Source organism: Carcharodon carcharias, chromosome 15 (assembly GCF_017639515.1).
Source record: "Carcharodon carcharias isolate sCarCar2 chromosome 15, sCarCar2.pri, whole genome shotgun sequence".
In the NCBI taxonomy this organism is placed as follows: domain Eukaryota; kingdom Metazoa; phylum Chordata; class Chondrichthyes; order Lamniformes; family Lamnidae; genus Carcharodon; species Carcharodon carcharias.
Genome location: NC_054481.1, coordinates 60300298 through 60322034, shown reverse-complemented (window position 1 = coordinate 60322034; position 21737 = coordinate 60300298). Strand labels below are relative to the sequence as shown.

Sequence of the window (21737 nt, the reverse complement as noted above, 5' to 3'; positions counted from 1 at the left end):
CCAGTCATAGGGTGTTTCAAAATAAGCTCAAGATGGCCACCCAGGATGCCTGAAACTTTAGCCTCCCCTAAATTTAGCAGTCAGTCCAATGCCTGTGTAAATTGGGCAGGGACACTCCCACTGCTATATTGGTGCACTTTGTGCTTATTTTACGTCCAAAAAAACCAGGTACAACCTGTATACCTTACTGACCCCTGAAGTGGTGGAACAGGTCCCTCATTTGCACCATCAATCACTTTTGGCAGTTAGGATTGGGCAATAAATGCTAACCTTGCAAGCGTTCCCTTATCCTGACAAATCTCTTGTATTTTCCGCTACGTTTTCATTTATTTGCTTTCTTGAATTGTGTTTTAGTTTGTTTTCCCAGTTTTCTTTTTTCAATTTCTCGATTTCTCCGGGACATATGATCCAGCTTGTCTGACATAGAGAAGGTGTTATTAGGTCATTGACCAGGGGCTGGACCAGAAGGTATCCCTCGGAACCTGAAGGCAGTCCCTGCACCTGGAGGCGGCTTTGTGCAGCAAGAGCTGGCAGTCGAATCCAGTCTCGCTGTCCAACAAGACCCGACAGAACTTAAGAACTCTGCTATCTCACTTTCCAGGGATCGCTTAATTAAAATCGGTTGCTGTGTCTCTCGCGCCCTAAACAGGTTTGTTCACCTTTATTTCTAATGTGAATTATCTCCAGTTAGAAAGTAATTTAACCTAATAATTCTGAAGAGAACTTTATCAGTTAGTACAGGTAAATAGAAAATCTAAACAAAGTCTCACTGGAGTTGGTAAAACTTTTCAACAACTAGGTAACCGTTGTGTTGGACTGAAACCCTTTCTCCCCTCCCAACTTTTTGAACTGGAGTCAGGTTGATATGAGAGAAGGCAAATTGTATGATTGATGTGTAAATTGTATGATTAATGTGTAAATTGTATGATTAATGTGTAAGTTGTATGATTGATGTGTAAGTTGTATGATTAATGTGTAAATTTTGTGATCTGTAAGTTGTATGATTGATGTGTAAGTTGTATGATTAATGTGTAAATTTTGTGATCTGTAAGTTGTATGATTGATGTGTAAGTTGTATGATTTGCTCCAAGATGTGCACAGGGGCTGAAGTGTGCTGGAGTCTCGTTGTATTATTTTTTAAATTACGAAACTGAAAAAGTTTCGAGAAAAAAAACACTTCAAAACTTTTTTTAATTGTGGGAAGGGGCATTGATGCATCCCCTTAGGCCTTGAAATTAGTGAATATTTACTTAATAATTGACAGTGCCGCTGGCGGGACCAATACTGATCACTTCAAAAGAGGCAAACTTTTAAGAAGTTTGAAAGCTGGGTGTTTTATTAAAGGAGTGAATCGTTCTTACCTCCTTTGCCTGTTACTCCCTTCACCCTTCCACCACTCCCGCCTCCCTCACAAAACCGTCGGCACTATTCTTCTTTCTGAGGTATGGGTCCCGTGAATGCCGGTCACATTTGAGAATCGCACCCGGTTGCTCATCCTGCTAAGTGTGAGACCCAAAATGGGAAGTCTGGTCTTTTCTTCCAATGTGGCCATGACTTCCCCGCTGATGGCTGTAACTCATTTAAAATAACACCAGTTGACAGGCCCGGGCTTAAGCCTGAGTCAGCTATTTGACTGTGGGGGGCCTGCATCATTATTATTTGGGTCAGGCACGCGCTTTAAACTCCACCCGATTTTACTCACCATGGACCTCATGAAACTATCCCTTTCTCAACCCCAGTGAGTCCGGTTAAAATTGGAGCTATAACGTTCTTGCCATTTATTTTGAATTTGAGCAATGCCATGGGAGGTAGACGCATTTCAATTCCCGGGGGAGGGGCCATGGGGAGGAGGGGTTTGGGGTTGGATGGACGAAAGGGGTAATAGGGGAGACAGGGAGAGGGAACAAAATGGGAGGAGAGGGAGGGGTAAGAAAAGGAGGACTTACGGGCGAGAGACAGGGGACCGTGGGGGGTGATGAGGGAGGGAAGTAGAGGACAAGAGAGGTGGATATGGGGTGGAGAGGAGGAGAAGAGGGCAGGGGTGGAGGGGGAGGGGAGGGGGAGGGGGAGGGAGGGCATGGTGGGGTAGGGAGGGGAGGGAGAGGGGGGAGAGGGGGAGAGGGAAGTGGGTGGAGGAAGGGAGGTGGAGAAGGGAAGAGGAGGGGGCATGGAGATTGGTAGAGTTTACTGTGAAATCTTCTCCTGTGACAAGGTCCAGCTGCAGAGATCCAATGGATTCAGGAACAAAGCGACTGAAGGAGAAGATCAAAGAGAAGCTGCCAGTGACTGGACCACAAGCAGCAAGCGCCTCCGAGTTGCTGCGATGGTACTGCTACCACACCAACACTCATGGCTGCCGTAGGATTGTGGTATCGAGAGGCCGGCTGCGCCGGGCAGTCTGGGTGATCCTGACATTCAGCACAGTGGGCATCATCTTCTGGCAGTGCGCCCTCCTCATCATTTCCTACTACACTGCCTCAGTCACCGTCACTGTTCAATTTCAGGAAACCACCTTTCCTGCCGTCACCATCTGCAACATGAACCCATACAGGTCAGTCAGTATCCCATCAATTCCCAAACCTCAGCCTTTCACAAACATTACTCTCCCTGTGAAGCCCAGGGTGTATCCAAAAAAATTACCTCCCATTTCTACAGCGCTTTTCACAACCTCAGGATATGTAGAAGTGTTTGATAACCACTGAATTACCTCAAGTGTGGTCACTTGTTGTAATGTAGGAAATGCAACACACAGCAAGCTCCCGCAAGCAACAGTGAGATAATGATCAGCCAATATGAATTAATGATATTGATTGAGGGATAAATATTAGCCGCGGTGTTGGGAGAACTCCTTTGTTCTTCTCCAAAATAGTGCCTTGGGATCTTTTACATGCACCTGAGAGAGCAAATGGGGCCTCAGTTTAATGTAAAAGCAAAATACTGCAGATGCTGGAAATCTGAAACAAAAACAAAAATTGCTAGAAAAATTCAGCTGGTCTGACAGCATCTGTGGAGAGAAAGACACAATTAACGTTTCGTGTCCATATGACTCTTCATCAGAGCTAAAGAGCAGTTCTGATGAAGAGCCATACAGACTCGAACCGTTAACTCTGTCTTCAGACCAGCTGAGTTTTTCCAGCAATTTTTGTTTTTGTCTCAGTTTAATGTCTCATTTAACATACCTCCTGGGGAGATGATGAGAGCAGTTAGTGATTTAGAGATCAAGCATTAGAACAAAGTCCCTGGGGAGATGTTGGGAATGGTTAGCGTTGATACATTCAAATGCAAATTAAATAAATATCTTTGAGAAAACAATATCATGGGATACAGTGCATGAATAGTTTCAGACTTGATGTGTGGTGGTGTAACAGAGCTCGCAAGTAACAGTTGTCCTCTGAGCTATGGTTCCTAAAGCTTTTCACCAATGGGGTTTTCCTCGCCTCACGTCGGGGTCTGTTATAGACTAATTGATAGAGATTGATTCTTATAATTAGTCAACAACACCATAATCATTGTATCATGTGTACCAGGATGGTAGAAGGTGAACATGATGGACCTTTAATGGTCCAACAATTCCTATTCAGCCTGAGTTTATTCATATCTGTTCACAGATACAATGCAACCAGACATCTCTTTGAAAAACTGGACCGGGAGACTCTGATTGCCATCAAGGAGCTGTACCGCTTCACGGATGGTTCCAATAACAGCCAGGTGAAAGCTCTGCACAAGATCACCATGAACAGCCAAAATGACATCCTGTTCCACAGCATTCCATTGCTGCAGATCAAGCTGGTCAACCAAGAGTATAGCATTGTGTCTGACCTCATCACCAAGAGACAGTACAGGATCAATGGGACAGTGAAAACCAAGCCAATTGAGGGCATCAACACACAGACCCAAGCCAAAATGGTTGGCTTCAAGCTAGTGAGTTCCACCTCCAGCTTCCAGGCTTATAAAGAAAGTCGTTGGGGCTCAAAACTAATCTGGAGTAGCAAGGGGCGCAAGGTGGGGAGACACAATGGGGCCAGAGGGTAAGCTCTGGATAAACTATGTCCCAACTTTGTGCCCAAGTTTCTGTGATGCCTTTGTGAAGGCATCGTGGGTATTGAGCAACCCAGCTAACCAAAGCGAGGGTCCTGCCAATGACCACAGTGAGTGGGCTGGCTCTGACCACAGTGACCGGGTTTGCTCTGACCACAGTGACCGGGCTGTCGCTGACCGGAGCAAGGGGCCTAGTGCTGACCGGAACAAGGGGCCTGGCGCTGACCAGAGAGAGTGGCTGGCGCTGACCGAAGTGAGCAGGCTGGCGCTGACCAGAGTGCGCAGGCTGGCGCTGACCGAAATGAGCAGGCTGGCGCTGACCAGAGTGCGCAGGCTGGCGCTGACCAGAGTGCGCAGGCTGGCACTGACCGGAGTGCACAGGCTGGCACTGACCGGAGTGCGCAGGCTGGCGCTGACCGGAGTGCGCAGGCTGGTGCTGACAGGAGTGAGCAGGCTGGCGCTGACCAGAGCAAGCGGCCTGTTGCTGACCAGAGCGAGCAGGCTGGCACTGACCAAAGCGAGCAGGTTGGCGCTGACTGGAGTGAGCAGGCTGGCGCTGACCAGAGCGAGCGGCCTGGCACTGACCAGAGTGAGCAGGCTGGCGCTGACCGGAGCGAGCAGCCTGACACTGACAAGAGTGAGCAGGCTGGCGCTGACTGGAGTGAGCAGGCTGGCGCTGACCGGAGCGTGCAGGCTGGCGCTGACTGGAGCGAGCGGCCTAACACTGACCAGAGTGAGCAGGCTGGCGCTGACTGGAGCGAGCGGCCTGACACTGACCAGAGTGAGCAGGCTGGCGCTGACCGGAGCGAGGGGCCTGGCATTGACCTTGTGCTCTTTTTGCTGCTGTCCCTTTTTGTGATGTATTTCCTCTTGTTTCCTCCTCTCTGGTAACAGTGCGACAAAAACAATGATGAAAACTCCACCTGCACCATCTACACATTCAATTCAGGCATAACTGCCATCCAGGAATGGTACCGGCTGCACTACCTCAATATCATGGCACAGGTGCCCCTTGAAACCAAACTGCAGATGGGTTACTCCGCTGATGACCTCATATTCAGCTGTCTGTTTGATGGACTACCATGTGATTCAAGGTTCATTCACTGAGCTATCTGTAAATAAGTCTCTTCAATTATTTAGCTGTGGTTCAGTGGCAAGCACTGTCACCGCTAAATCAGGAGGTCATGGGTTCAAGACCATCTCCAGGCTAACACTCCAGTGCAATCGTGAGGGAGTGCTGCACTGTCAGAGGGTCAGCACTGAGGGAGTGCAGCACTGTCAGAGGGTCAGCACTAAGGGAGTGCAGCACTGTCAGAGGGGCAGTACTGAGGGAGTGCAGAGCTGTCAGAGGGTGAGCACTGAGGGAGTGCAGCGCTGTCAGAGGGTCAACACTGAGGGAGTGCAGAGCTGTCAAATGGTCAGTACTGAGGGAGTGTAGTGCTGTCAGAGGGCAGTACTGAGGGAGCGCTGCACTGCCAGAGGGGCAGTACTGAGGGAGTGGTGTGCTGTCAGAGGGGCAGTACTGAGGGAGTGCTGCGCTGTCGGAGGGGCAGTACTGAGGGAGTGCTGCGCTGTCAGAGGGGCAGTACTGAGGGAGTGCTGCGCTGTCAGAGGGGCAGTACTGAGGGAGTGCTGCCCTGTCACAGGGGCAGTACTGAGGGAGTGCTGCGCTGTCAGAGGGGCAGTACTGAGGGAGTGCTGCGCTGTCAGAGGGGCAGTACTGAGGGAGTGCTGCGCTGTCAGAGGGGCAGTACTGAGGGAGAGCTACGCTGTCAGAGGGACAGTGCTGAGGGAACGCTGCAGCGTTGGAGGAGCAGTAATGTTTGTATCCCTCTCTCTCCCTATTGAAGGAACTTCAGCCTAATGCACCATCCCCTCCATGGAAACTGCTTCACTTTCAATGGTGGAGAGAATGGCAGTGTTCTCCGGACCATCACTGGCGGTCATGAAAATGGTAAAACCCACTGGGCAATAATGTTTATCTCTAACAGAGAGGCAATGTCAAAAGTTAAAGAGAAAATGGAACTTGAAATGATTTTGTACAACATTTTACTCTGCGGCCTACCCTATCCTCTGGCCCCTGGGTGTAGCCTACCCCTTACTCAGCTCCTAGGATGTGGCCTACCCATTCTCTGGGCCCGTGTGGCCTACCTTTTACTCTGATCTCTAGGTGCACCCTGTCCTTTACTTGGGTCCCTGGGTGTGGCCTAACCATTTCTCTGTCCCTTGGGTGCAGCTTACCCTTTACTCTGGGCCTCAGCTGTTACAGTTAGTTATCAGCTAGTAGCACAGAACAGAGGGTTCAGTTCTGGGTCCTCTGAAGCTTGTAAAACTCAGTTACTGACTGAATTAACTCACTGCGTCATTGGGAAACCTTCCAAAATCTCTTACTGCATGTATTCCAGCCTTATTTCTCCTTCTTCTACTCCTGCAGTTTCAATTCTTCTCTTAAATTATGCTATAATTACCACAAAGTAGATGACCTTCATGATAGACTTCTTCTTGCACATAAACTCTGACCGATATCCATCATAAACTCTGACTGATAACCATCTCAAGGTGTTACTCGCTCCTACCCATTGTCCTCTAATCCACTGTTTTCAAACACTGTCAGATACATGCATGAGTGCACTCAGCAACAACTAAAATTACTCAGTTGAACAGCACAGAAGGTGGTCATTCAGCTCATTGTGTTTGTGATGGAAGGCTCTTTGAAAGAGCTCAGATAAACTCTTTTCACCAGATCCTGTTAAATGTTTCTTTTTCAAGTATTTATCCACTTTGCTTTTGAAAGTTGCTATATATTCTGCTTCCTCGGTTGGACTTTCCATATTCTAGCAATCCTCTGCCTAAAAAAGTTTCTTCAATCTCTCCCTTTGTTCTTAAAGTGTTTTTATCCTCTAATTACCAATTGCTTTCAGGAAAAAATGGGAGAAAGACAAGGGGTTGATGAAGGAAAAATGAGAAAAACTTGCATCACACAGGAGTATTAACAATCAATGGCCAGTGTCAGCCATGGCTCATTAAGTATCTCTCGCCTCAGAGTCAGAAGGTCATGGGTTCAAACCCCACCCCCTCCTGAGATTTGAGCACATAATCCAGACTGGCACTCCAGAGCAGCACTGAGGGAGTGCTGTCTTTCAATGAGACAATAAACAAAGCTGCTATCTGCCCCCTCAGGTAGATAGTCAAGACCCCATGACACTAATCAAAGAGGAGCAATAAAGTTCTTATTGTTATCTTTGCCAATATTTATCCCTCAACCAACATAATTAAAGCAAATTATCTGACCATTTTCACTCTGCTGTTTGTGGTGGCTTGCTGAATGCATATTAGCTGCTGCCTTTCCTATATTACAACAGTAATGACAGTTTATTGATTGTAACGCACTTTGGGATGTCCTGAAGTCATGAAAGGCACTGTATAAACACAAGACTTTCTTTATTTCTCTCTCAGGCCTGAAGGTGACTCTACACCTGGATGAGAACGAGTATAGTCCATATCTGTTCACCTCAATGGGAGCGAAAATTGTCATTCACGATCAAAATGAACAGCCCTTTGTTGAAGACATGGGGATTGAGATACAGACAGCAACTGAGACAGCCATGGGCCTTGACATGGTAAACCACCCAACAACCTCGTTCACCAAGTTTGGGGGAGGGGGAATTAAACATCATGCATGCATGAGCTAATAATCCCAGATTGACAGATGCCATATCAAACCTTTCAGAGCTCCACAAACTCAGCTTGGAACTAACTACAAATTTCTCTGCTCCTCTCACCCATTCTAATCCCCCTCTCTCTGAACTTACTGCACTCCGTTCTCTCAGGTCCAACCCTGACAGTGTCATCAAACCCGCTGACAAGGGTGGTGCTGTCTGGCGCACTGACCTCTACCTCGCAGAGGCTGAGCGTCAACTCGCAGACACTTCCTCCTACCTCTCCCTGGACCATGACCCCACCACTGAATATCAAGCCATTGTTTCCAGGACTGTCACTGACCTCATCTCCTCTGGGGATCTTCCTCCCACAGCTTCCAACCTGATAGTTGCCCAACCTCGGACGGCCTGCTTCTACCTCCTACCCAAAATCCACAAGCAGAACTGTCCCGGTAGACCGATTGTGTCAGCTTGCTCTTGCCCCACGGAACTAGTTTCTCGTTATCTTGACTCCCTTTTCTCTCCCCTTGTCCAGTCTCTTCCCACCTACATCCGTGATTCCTCTGACACCTTACGTCACATCAACAATTTCCAGTTCCCTGGCCCCAACCGCTTCCTCTTCACCATGGACGTCCAATCCCTCTACACCTCCATCCCCCACCAGGATGGTCTGAGGGCCCTTAGCTTCTTCCTCGAACAGAGGCCCGAACAATCCCCATCCACCACTACTCTCCTCCGTCTGGCTGAACTTGTTCTCACACTGAACAATTTCTCCTTCAACTCCTCTCACTTCCTCCAAATAAAAGGTGTGGCTATGGGTACCCGCATGGGCCCCAGCTATGCCTGTCTCTTTATGGGGTATGTGGAACATTCCTTGTTCCAGTCCTACTCCGGCCTCCTTCCACAATTCTTTCTCCGGTACATCGATGATTACTTCGGTGCTGCTTCATGCTCTCATCGGGACTTGGAAAAATTTATTAATTTTGCTTCCAATCTCCACCCCTCCATCATTTTCATGTGGTCCATCTCTGACACTTCCCTTCCCTTCCTTGACCTCTCTGTCTCAATCTCTGGTGATAGACTGTCCACCAATATCCATTACAAGCCTACCAACTCCCACAGCTACCTCGACTACAGCTCCTCACACCCCGTTTCCTGTAAGGACTCCATCCCATTCTCTCAGTTCCTTCACCTCCGTCGCATTTGTTCTGATGATGCTACCTTCAAAAACAGTTCCTCTGACATGTCCTCCTTCTTCCTTAACCGAGGTTTTCCACCCACGGTCGTTGACAGGGCCCTCAACTGTATCCAGGCCATCTCCAGCGCATCCTCCCTCATGCCTTCTCCTCCCTCCCAGAAACATAATAGGGTCCCCCTTGTCCTCACTTATCACCCCACCAGCCTCCACATTCAAAGGATCATCCTCCGCCATTTCCGCCAACTCCAGCATGATGCCACCACCAAACACATCTTCCCTTCACTCCCCCGGCGGGATTCCGTAAGGATCGTTCCCTCCGGGACACCCTGGTCCACTCCTCCATCACCCCCTACTCCTCAACCCCCACCTATGGCACCTCCCCATGCCCACGCAAAAGATGTAACACCTGCTCCTTCACTTCCTCTCTCCTCACTGTCCAAGGGCCCAAACACTCCTTTCAAGTGAAGCAGCATTTCACTTGCATTTCTATTGCATTCGTTGCTCCCAATGCGGTCTCCTCTACATTGGAAAGACCAAATGTAAACTGGGCAACCGCTTTGCAGAACACCTGCGGTCTGTCCACAAGAATGACCCAAACCTCCCTGTCGCTTGCCATTTTAACACTCCACCCTGCTCTCTTGCCCACATGTCTGTCCTTGGCTTGCTGCATTGTTCCAGTGAAGCCCAATGCAAACTGGAGGAACAGCACCTCATCTTCCGACTAGGCACTTTACAGCCTTCCAGACTGAATATTGAATTCAACAACTTTAGGTCTTGAACTCCCTCCTCCATCCCCACCCCCTTTCTGTTTCTTCCCCCTTCCTTTTGTTTTTTCCAATAATTTATATAGATTTTTCTTTTCCCACCTATTTCCATTATTTTTAAATCTTTTATGCCCCCCCACCCCCACTAGAGCTATACCTTGAGTGCCCTACCATCCATTCTTAATTAGCACATTCATTTAGATAATATCACCAACTTCAACACCTCTGTGTTCTTTTGTTCTTTTGTCTGTGACATCTTTTGATTATCTTCTCCTATCACTGCTTGCTTGTCCCTACATCCACAATCCCCCTCCACTCCCCACCCCGCCCCACCACCCCCCCCCCCCCCAACCCCCGCCACCTTAAACCAGCTTATATTTCACCCCTCTCCTTGGATTCACCTAGTCCTGTTGAAGGGTCATGAGGACTTGAAACGTCAACTCTTTTCTTCTCCGTCGATGCTGCCAGACCTGCTGAGTTTTTCCAGGTAATTCTGTTTTTGTTCAGGGCTCTTTTTGTTTGCCTTTGAGGTTACCTAATCAAAGATTCTTAATGGAACAAACAAAAACTGTGGTGATGTGATTTTAAAATGTTGTTTGTTAGGAATAAGAGTGGGAGTGAGGCAGGGAGGACTTTATCACCCAAGAAATAATGGAATTTCCATAGAATGTTAGTTTTGTATTAATTATGCTTAATTGTATGCAAGTAGTGAGCAATAACTCGGGTCTCACTTGGGCACAACTTTAAAAGAGGTATAAAGAGACACTTAATGAAACTGGGGTGGTTGAGCTAGGAGATGTATGCTTGTAATGTTTTACTCTGTGAATAAATTTAAGCCTGAGTAAAGATTGGCTCCAGTACTATCCTTCACCAACTAGCTTTCCAGAATATAATGTAGAAACGCAGCCAGTATACATAGGCTCAGGGGGTAATTTAACATCTTTTTGGAGAGAGAAAGAGAGGGAGGTTGAGGGATGAGATGAGGAAGAGATGTTGGTGAGGTTAAGAGATATATTTAAGCTTAAGTTGATAAGGTTGATGTGGTGTTTGTGGACTTCCAAAAGGCAATTAATAAAGTACTACAAAGCAGGCTTGTCAGTAAAGTTAAAGCCCTTGGAATAAAAGGGACAGAGACAGCATAGTATGAAGTTGGCTGAGTGACAAGAACTAAGAGTAGTGATGAAGATTTGTTTTTTGGACTGGAGGCAGGTATATAGTGGGGTTCCCCAAGGGTTGATATTAGGACCACTGTTTCTTTTTATGTATATTAATGACCTAGGCTTGTGTGCAGGGTACAATTACAAAATTTTCAGATGAAACAAAACTTGGAAGTGTCTTGAATTGTGAGGAGGATAGTAACAGATTTCAATGGAACATAGACAGGCTGGTGGAATGAGCGGACACATGGCAAATAAAATTTAATGCAGAGAAGTGTGAAGCGATACATTTTGGTAGGAAGAACAAGGAGAAGCAATATAAAATAAAGGATATGATTTTAAAGGGGATTCAGAGTAGAGGGACCTGGAGGTATATCAGCACAAAATCATTGAAGGTGGCAAGGCAGGTTGAGAAGGAGGTTAAAAGGCATAAGGAATCCTGGGCTATATAAATAGAGACATAGTGTACAAATGAAAGAAAGCCATGGTGAAACTTGGGAATAAAACTGTTTTGGCCTCGACTGGAGTATTGTGTTCAATTCTGGACATTGCACTTCAGGAACGATGTATAGGCATTAAAGAGGGTGCCAGGAGTGAAGGACTTTAGTTACAAGGATCAACTGGAAAAACTGGAGTTGTTGTCATTAGAGTAGAGAAGGTTGAGAGGAGATTCAATAGAGGTGTTCAAAGTCATGAGGTGTCTTGGTACAATAGACAGGGAGAAACTGTTCCTATTGATGGAAAGGTCAAGAACCAGAGGATAAAAGAACCAGTAGTAACATGAGGAAAAGTTTTTTCACACATGAGTAGTTAGTATCTGCTAGAGACGGTGATGGAAGCAGATTCAATTGTAGCTCTCCAAAGGGTATTGGATAAGCATCTGAAAAAAATTGCAGGGCTACAGGGAAAAGACACAGGAATGGGACTAACTGAGTTGCTCTGGCAGACAGCCAGCATGGACATAGGCAAATGGCCTCCTTCTTTACTGTAGCCATTCTATGATCGATGATGTGATTATTTCAGTCTGTGCACAAAGGCTTACTGCCCTGTGCTAAATTCTCTATAATCGGCTAACACCTGCGAAATAGCGCACAGGAACGTATTGCCTGTTTGTACACAATCTTCTCTGATAGGTGATTTTGTTGGCTGTGATTTATTTGCCTCTTTCTGAAGACTTTTGGAATTCCAGTGCTTTCCAAACAGCCCATTTTTTTTGCTGTTGTTTCAGACTGTACTGAAGAGGTTGAGCAGCCCATACAGTGATTGTACAGTGGACGGAGTTGATGTGCCTGTGTCAAACCTCTATAACAAGACCTATTCATTGCAGGTAAGGCTTCGACTCACTTGCAGCCGACAAAACAGAGGATAGAGGTTGCAGTCTTAAATGGCTGATTTTCTGTTTTCTGTATAGATGTGTCTGCACTCATGCTTTCAGATGGAGATGGTCCATATCTGTGGCTGCGCTCACTATGAGAAGCCATTGCCACCGGGAGCAGAATACTGCGACTACACAAAGTACCCAGGATGGAGTAAGTTCATACTTTCTCCCTGCAGATACCTGCAGTTGTGTAGAATTCTATCACATCCAAAGATCATCACATAACAAATCACTTTGAAACAATTTGACCTGTTATGTAGTTCAATACAGTGGCCACTTTATGCACAGCAAGATCTCAAAAACTGCAACAATTTGAATTTCCAGTAAATCTCTTTTGATGGTGATGGTTAGGGAAGGAATGTTGAGCAGAAGGTTGAGGGAAAGATCTGATAGACGTGTTTAAAAGGACTAGACAATTTGATAGGAGAAGCTACTTCCTGTGGTGAGGGGGTGGATGGCCGCTGGGCAGAGTCCAGGACAAGGATTAGTAATCTTAAAATTAGAGCTAGCCCACTCAGAACTGACATCAGGAAGCACTCTTTCACACAGGAATGATGAGAATCTGAAACCATATAGATTTAATTCTGTGTTTATATCAAGTGAGATTATTGTGTTACATGTGATTGTTTAAGAAGCTGCTTTTTTCCCTGCAGTTTCCTGCTATTACAGACTGCACAACCAGTTTATTCAGGAGCAGTTGGTTTGCCAGAAGACTTGTCGACCTGCCTGTCAGTAAGTTCCCAAGACCCAAAACTTGACAATCCTTTCCCAACTCTGAGACAATTCTGGAGAGACGCACCAAAGAAGCTGAATTGCAAATATTCCCCATGGCATTTACAACCGCACACCCTCTCAGCACTCATTACTGAGAACGGTATTTCCTTCCCTACCTTCAGATTGTCAGACCACCTGAACTAATACAATAAGGAATGTTCTCTGTAGAATCATTGTCCAGTTCAGAGCTGTTCCTGGACTGGGCTGGGTCCAGTTCGACATTGCTGCTATATAGGGCCATTGCCTGGTTCAATGCTGGCCCTGTAGAGCCAGTGCCCTATTTCAATGATCCTATCTTTCTCTTTACCTAATTGACTCAGCTTGCTAATAATGCACTGTGTGATCTTTCCACAGTTCCAAGGAGTGGACAATGACCGTCAGTGTAGCTCAGTGGCCTTCATCACCATCTGAGGTGAGCAGCATCAGATGCGGAGATGTATCCTGTCTCTAGCAAATGGATTATTTATTTATCGTCAGACTGTGTCAAATGAGAAATTAGTTTAAAAGGGAACATTGTTGGGGAGTCAAATATTGTGAACAGACATCTACATGCATGCTTCACACTGAAACATAACATACACACATTCAATTAATTATCCACACTCACATACACTCTCTCTCACACCCACTCTCACACCCTTACTTGTCAGAGATTAATCACACCATGGCATCATGTCGTATGTAGAAACCCCATTTATTGTTTGTGCACAAGGGAGACAGCACAATGAGAGCTACTGTACAGTCTCATAGCAGGATACACGCAGTCTTGTTAAAAGCATTTTTACAGCCCCCAATCAGTAAATTTTGCACAAACCTATCTGCTTATTTGCATAAGTTAACTGACCAATCCATGTTCCAGTAAATTTCCATTTCCCTCACAACAGATGTTTTGGTTAGGCAGTTGCTTATCAGAACCCTGATTACATTTGGCCTGGGAAAGAACAAAATGGAATGTCCCAGGGCTCATCCTACAACTGTGGTCAGACAAGATGGTATTGTTTCTCAAGGTTGGAGTATTTTTCTCTTAGGCCTAGGCATACAATTCAACTTCTCCATTAACCCTTCCAGCACCAAATGGGTTCCCTGCAGTTGCCTAGGCCACCACAACTCACTCAGTCACAAACCCAGTCACACCTTTGGACACTCACAAGTAAAGACATATTCACACCAACTCACGTGCCCACTCATTCCCACTTAGCCAGACACACATACAGATCAACAACTGAGATACACACAAACCCATTGACACAAACAAACATTCACATACCCATGCAGTCTGAAAAGAAAAACAAATTTGCATTTATATAGTGCCTTTCATGACCTCACAACATCCCAAAGTGCTTAACAGCCAATGAAGTATTTTTGAAGTGTGGTCACTATTGCAATAGAGGAAACATGGCAGCCATTTTGCTCACAGAAAATTCCCACATGATCAGATAATCTATTTATTGCGATGTTGATTGAAGGATAAACAAGGGCCAGCTGGTAGTATTCTCGCCTCAAAGTCAGAATGTTGTGGGTCCAAGTCTCACTTCAGAAACTGGAGCACCAAAATCTGGATTGATTTCCCAGGACAGTACTTGGGGTAACTCCATGCTTTTCTTCAAAATAGAATATATCAATTTTTGAAGTTTATTCTTTCATGGGATGTGAACATCACTGACAAGGCCAACATGTGTTGCCCATCCCTAATTGCCCTTGAACTAAGAGGCTTGCTGGACCATTTCAAAGGGCAGTTAAGAGTTAACCATTTTACTGTGGATCTGGAGTCACATGTAGGCCAGACCAGGAAAGGATGGCAGGACATTAGTGAAATATATGGATTTTTATGACAATCAATGATAGTTTCATAGTCACCATTGCTAAGGTTAGCTTTCAATTCCAGATTTTGTTATTCGAATTTAAATTGCACCAGCTGCTTTGGTGGGATTTGAACCCATACCCCGCAGAGTACTAGTCCAGTGACATTATCACTACACCACCACCTCTTAGCAAGCAGATAGGCCTCAGCTTAATATCTCTTCCTAAAGGCAGCACATCTAACAGTGTAACACTCCCTCAGTACTGTCCTGGGAAATCAGTCCAGATCTTGGTGCTCCAGGCTCTGAAGTGAGACTTGGACCCACAATATTCTGACTTAGAGGTGAGAATATGACCAACTGGATCACAGCTGACACACCCTGTACTGGTGAGCTTGTGTAACTTATTTCTGGGAGGGTGGAACAGAGCATGTGGAAGGTTTCTAAAGGGGTTAGATTGACTCAGTGGTAAGAGTATATCAAACATGGTGAAAGGGAGGAGAGAGAAGCAGATGGACGTACTATAAGCTATTCCTATTCTGACTATAGCTGAACGTGATGAAATTATCTCACTCCATTGTCCTTTCTCCAATAGGAGTGGATTCTTCGTCTTCTGAGCTGGGAAAAAGGGTTCCATGGAAACAGAACATTGAGAAAGTAAGCTCTGATTTGTTAACTTGTCCTAATTTCCTGAGGGTGCTGCCTCACACTGTATAGGATGGCTTCCACTTGGCTAGAATCCTCTTGTTCCTCACCTTAAGTGACATTCTTTATCCACAAGCCTGAACAGTAAGTTGCATTGAGCAGTTCAACTGTCGTAGGATCAGCACATATGCGCACAATATGAAGGGATTGGGGTGTGCAACATCACTTACCAACATTAGACATTCAAAAAAACAGATGGGAAAGAGGTTGGTCCATTGGCATTCTGTACAATGGGAGTGACTAGGAATGGGTTTGGTCCATTGAGATTCTGTACATTGTAGTGAATAGGAAGGGATTTCATAAACAATGACTACACTTCAAAAAGTACTTAATTGGCTTTAAACACTTTGGGATGTCCTGAAGTTGTGAAAGGTGCTATCTAACTGGAAATCTTCTTTCACTGGAATTCCATACAATGGAATAAGGGCCAGGTACTGAGGGAGTGCTACACTGTTAGATGTGCTGCCTTTAGGAAGAGATATTAAACTGAGGCCTATCTGCTTGCTTATTCTATGCTTTATGTCTGTGACTAACAGGTGTGTATATAACAGACTGCATAGACTGTACTGAGACATCATGGTCTTATTTCCACTTAACAGGGATGAGTTAGCCAATCTGGGCATCTTCTACAAAGATCTCAATCAGAGGAACATCTCTGAAACAGCCGCAAATAATGTAAGTATTCAATTATATTCATTAAACTCCCAGATGCCCCATAAAGCTTATTGTGAATGCTTGAGCCAAACAGAGCAGGAGGATCCCAGCTTTGTTCATCAGTATGTGCTGAGCTAAATTAGATATCGGCAAAGGCAGCGAGTCTCAGCACCAATGGGTTAGTGATTAGAAAATTAGTAAGGGTTCCCATTCTGGAGGTGTAGACCAGAAGTGGACAAAACTGGGATCGGGTGACTACAGGAATCAATCTTGCATGTGATTCCTCTGTGATTGAATAGCCTGATGACTATCACTGTTGAGGATCACACATGAATAATGGTCTCCAAATGGAAATATGCATCCAAAACCAGGGAAGGAATCTCCAGGAGAGGAATATAGCTACAGGAGGGGGGCATTTAGCCCCTTGAGCCAATTCTGCCATTCAATTAGGTTATGGTTGGTTTGTATCTTAACTCCACTGATCCACCTTGGTTTTGTAACCCATCTTGCCTGAGAAAAATCTATCAATTTTGTTTTTGAAATTTTTACTGATCTCCCTCCCAGCCTCAATAGCTTTTTGATGGGGGAGAGTTCCCGAACTCCTCTATCATTTGTGTGAAGAAGTGCTTCCTGATATCACTCTAATTTTAATGTTATGCCCCCTTGTTCTGGACTCTCTCATCAGGGAAAATAATTTCTATCTAGCCTATCAAATCCTTCAATCATTTGTTATATCACCCCTTAATCTTCCATACTCAACAGAAAACAAGCCTTATTCTGTGCAACCTGTTCTCATAATTTAACCATTTAGTCCCAGGGAGAAAGGGAGAGAAATGACGAGAAAACAATAATTTAACCCTTTTTAGTTCTGGAGAGAAAAGGAAAGAAATAGAGAGAAAACAGTACATCATAGAGATTACAATCCGTGGCATTCCCACTCTCATCTCCTAACTATCAATCAAAACCAGTTACCCCTGGATGTCAGTTACATGGGATGCAAGAGAATTGAACAAGTCACTTGACTCACTGATCCACAGCAAGTACATTTCTGTGATAAATGGTTATGACACACTGTCCATCTTGTTAACTGACCAATGCATTCAAGCAATACTTTAAGGAAGGGATACAGGATAGGGAGTTTGACTGAATTAAATTACATCCAGCTGGAAACAAATGATCAATTCCACTGTACTGTTGTTGTAGTAGGAGCATAGGATTTAGGAGCCCTTGGAATCTGCTCCACCATTTGATAAGAACATGGCTGAACTGGTTGTGGTCACAACTCCACTTTCCTATCTGCCCCCCTGTCCAGTCACCTTTGACTCCCTTGTCTATCAAAAATCTATCTAACTCAACCTTGAATAAATTCATTGACCCAGCCTCCACTGCTTTCTGGAGAAGAGAATTCTACATACTAATGACCCTCTGAGAGAAAAAGTTCCTCTTCATCTCCATCTTAAAAGGGAGCCCTCTTATTTTTAAACTGTGTCCCCTAATTCTAGACATCCCTACAAGAGGAAACATCCTCCTGGTATCTACCCTGTCAAGTTTCCTCAAGATCTTACATGTTTCAGTAAGATCACCTCTCATCCTTCTAAACTCCAGTGGGAATAGGCCCAAACTGTTCAACATTTCTTCATAGGATAAGCCCCTCATCTCAGGAATGAGTCAAGTGAACTGTCTCTGTACTGCTTCTAATGCAATTATATCCTTTTTCAGTTAAGGAGACCAAAACCATACACAGTATTCCAGATGTGCTCACACCAAGGTCCTGTATAACAATAGCAAAACATCCCTACTTTTATCTTCCATGTCCCTTGCAATAAACGCCAACATTCCATTTGCCTTCTGAATAACTTGCTGTACCTGCACACAAACGTTTTGTGATTCATGTACCAGGACACCCAGATCTGCCTCTACCACCAAGTTCTACAATCTTTCTCTATTTAAATAGTTAACTACTTTTCTATCCTTCTTGCCAAAGTGGACAAGTTCACATTTTCCCACATTATACTCCATTTGAAAAATTCTTGCCCACTCACTTAACCTGTCTATATCTCTTTGTAGACTCTTTACCCTCTCTTGACAACCTACTTTCTTATTTATCTTGGTGTCATTGACAAATTTAGCTACCTTACATTCTGTCCCTTTGTCCAAGTCATTGATATATATTGTAAATAATTGAGGCCGCAGCACTGATCCCTGTGGCACTCCACCAGTTACGGCTTGCCAACCTGAAAAAGAGCTATTCGTCCCTACCCTCTGCTTCATTCCTATTGACCCCAACTCTCTGCTTCATGTTAGCTGACCAATCCTTTATCCATGAAGCACTTGTCACCTGCCTGCCAGTAGTAATTTGGAAATTAATAGGTCCATTCAGTCCATTCAGCATAGTATTACGATTACTATAATTTGAACCTATATAACACCTTTAACATAATAAAACATTCCGAGGTATTTCACAGGAGTGTCATCGAAGTTTGACACCAAGCCACATAAGGAGATACTAGATGGCCAAACACTTTCTTAGTCAAAGAAGTAGGTTTTGAGGTACATCACAAAGGAGGAGAAAGAACTAGAGAGGCAGAGAGGTCTGGAGTGGAATTGCAGAGCTTAGGGTCTAGCCAGCAGAAGGCAAGGCCACCAATGATGGATTGATTAAAATCAGGGATAAGAAGCCAGAATTAGATGAGCACAGAGATCTTGGAGGGTTATAGGGTTGGAGGAAGTTACAGTAGTAGGAAGGACAAGGCAAGAGAGGGATTTGAAAGCAAGGATGATGATTTTAAAGTTGAGGCATTGCTGCACTAGGAATCAACAGAGTTCACGAGAGATGAGTGAACAGGACTTGTACCCTCAATGCCCATATTGCCCGGATAAAATGTAATTCTAACTGAATGATCTAACCCAAACAAAAAGCTCAGTTAGTGTGGTAAATTACTGCAGCTGCAGAAAATCATTAAAAGCTGATAAGGGATCCTTGTACCAGGCTTCCTGAGGTCCTCAGCATCCCAGATGCCAATCCCCAGTTAATTTGATTCACTCCACATGATATCAAGAAACGGCTGAAGGCACTGGATACTGCAAAGGCTGTGAGCCCTGACAACATTCTGTCAATAGTAGTGAAGACTTGTGCTCCAGAACTAACTGCACAATGTGAAAAATTGCCCATGTATGTCCTGTCCACAAAAAGCAGGACCTATCCAGCCCTGCCAATTACCAGCCCATTAGTCTGCTCTCAATCGTCAGCAAAGTGATGGAAGGTGTCATCGACAGTGCTATCAAGCAGTGCTTACACAGCAATAACCTACTCACTGGTGCTCAGTTTGGGTTCTGTCAGAGTCATTCCGCTCCTGACCTCATAACAACCATACATTTTCAAAAGAGCTGAACTCAAGAGGTGAGGTGAGAGTGACTGTCCTTGACATCAAGGCAGCCTTTAACCGACTGTAGCATCAAGGAGCCCTAGCAAAACTGAGGTCAATGGGAGTCAGGGGAAAACTCCCTACTGGTTGGAGTCATACCTAGCAAATAGGAAGATGATCATTGGAGGTCAATCATCTCGGTTCCAGGACACCAGTGCAGGATTTCGTCAGGGTAGCATCTTAGGCCCAACCATCTGCAGCTGCTTCATTAATGACTTTCCCTCCATCATAAGATTAGAAATGGGGATGTTCACTGATGGTTACACAACATTCAGCACCATTCACAACTCCTCGGATACTGAAGTAGTCTGTATCCGTATGCAGTAAGACCTGGGCAACGTTCAGGCTTAGGCTGATAAGTGGAAAGTAAAATTTGAGCCACACAAGTGCCAGGCAATGACCATCTCCAACAAGAAAAAAATCTAACCATCTCCCCATGACATTCAGTGGCATTGCCATCGTTGAATCCCCAACTGTCAACATCCTGAGGGTTGTCATTGACCAGAAACTGAACTGAACCAGCCATATAAATACTGTGGCTACAAGAGTATTTTGAGGTAATTAATTCACTTCTTGACACCCCAAAGCCTCTACAAGCCACAAGTCAGGAGTCTAATGGAATATTCTCCATTTGCCTGGATGAATGCAGCTCCAAAAACACTCAAGAAGCACGACACCATCCAGGACAAAGCAGTCCACTTGACTGGCTTCCCATCCACCATCAGAAACATTAACTCCCTCCACCATCGATGAACAGTAGCAGCAGTGTGTATCATCTACAAGATGCACTGCTGCACCGCGCCAAAGCTCCTCCGACAGCACCTTCCAAACCCATAACCTCTGCGCCTAAAAGGACAAGGGCAGCAGATGCATGGGAGCATCACCACCTGCAAGTCCCCCTCCAAGCCACATACCAGCCTGCCTTGGAACTATATTTCCGTTCCTACACTGTCACTGGGTCAAAATCCTGGAACTCCCTAATAGTACTCTGGATCTACCTACACTACATGGACTGCAGCAGTTCGAAAAGGCGGCTCACTACCACCTTCTCAAGGGTAATTCAGAATGGGCAACAAATGCTCACCTAGCCAGCAATGCCCACATCCTGTGAAAGAATAAAAAGAAATGATACCAGCACAATGTCCTGATCAGTGTCTACACCTCACGTCAATCTGCACCTTCCACCCCACCCGTGCCCCCCCACCCCCCGCCCGCCCCCAACCCCCCACCCCCACCTCCCACAATTCAAGGATCTGGCCACAGTCAGTGACTCTGCAGCCATTCTAATACTCTACCTCTCTCATTCCAGGTTGTCACCTTACTCTCGAACTTTGGAGGCCAGCTGGGTCTGTGGATGAGCTGTTCTGTAGTTTGCATCATTGAGATTGTTGAAGTGTTCTTTTTTGATATGTTCTTGATAATCATGCGGAAGGGTGTGCAAATAGTCCGCAAGTGGTGGCAGAAGGAACAGGAGGAGCTGCCACCAACCATCAGCAACGCAATTCATGGAGCTCCTTTCTACATCAGTGATGAAGACCCACCAACTTTCAACTCTGCCCTCCAGCTACCTCGTCCCCCTGTCCAAGACACACTTCCCCCCACTTACGAAACCTTGCGGATACGCAACAGTTTCATCCCAGTCACTTCCACTATGGAGCCCTGCAGTCACTGATTGCACTATTGCAAGGGTGTTTGACCATATAATTTTGTTTAGCAGTAAAATGATTCCATATAGGAGGGTTGTGGGGAATGAGCTAGTGCAGGATGAGCAAGCATAGAGAGGTGAGCTAGTGTAACACAATCTTTAGAGCAAATGATTCCATAAGTCCAAAAACTGTAGACAGTCTTCTTACCTCTTATCTTCATGATTCAATCAGTTATACATGCTATTTCAACTTGTTGCCAATTAACAAACTACTGATGATCCAGCTGGAACCAGTTCAATCCGTAAAAAACAAGTTCTTCCATGTTTGATTCTAACGTAACAAAAGTCACAGATTGTATATCATTTTTGAACGTGTAGCTAACACCTTTTATTGTAAAAATAAATATGTGATTTAAAATTACGAATGCTTCACTCCCATCTGGTACTGTGTGGCCTGTGTGTGTCTCAGTGTCAGCTCCAGCTTCTGTCTACTGCTGCCTGATGCTGTGTGTGTCTCAGTTTGACTATTTGTTTAGAACAT

The 21737-nt window shown here is 45.2% G+C and overlaps 1 protein-coding gene across 1 annotated transcript; it reads left to right on the top strand.

Annotated features, from left to right (window-relative positions):
- Positions 1-2231: 2231 nt before the first annotated feature.
- On the top strand, positions 2232-21223 carry LOC121288385 (amiloride-sensitive sodium channel subunit gamma-like). The gene is made up of 12 exons (XM_041206938.1): positions 2232-2551; positions 3609-3921; positions 4933-5132; positions 5889-5992; positions 7495-7658; positions 12045-12143; positions 12228-12345; positions 12848-12926; positions 13323-13380; positions 15363-15424; positions 16072-16147; positions 20861-21223. The coding sequence occupies exons 1-12, from the start codon at positions 2232-2234 to the stop codon at positions 21221-21223; spliced, it is 1956 nt and encodes a 651-aa protein (XP_041062872.1).
- The last annotated feature ends 514 nt before the right edge of the window (positions 21224-21737 follow it).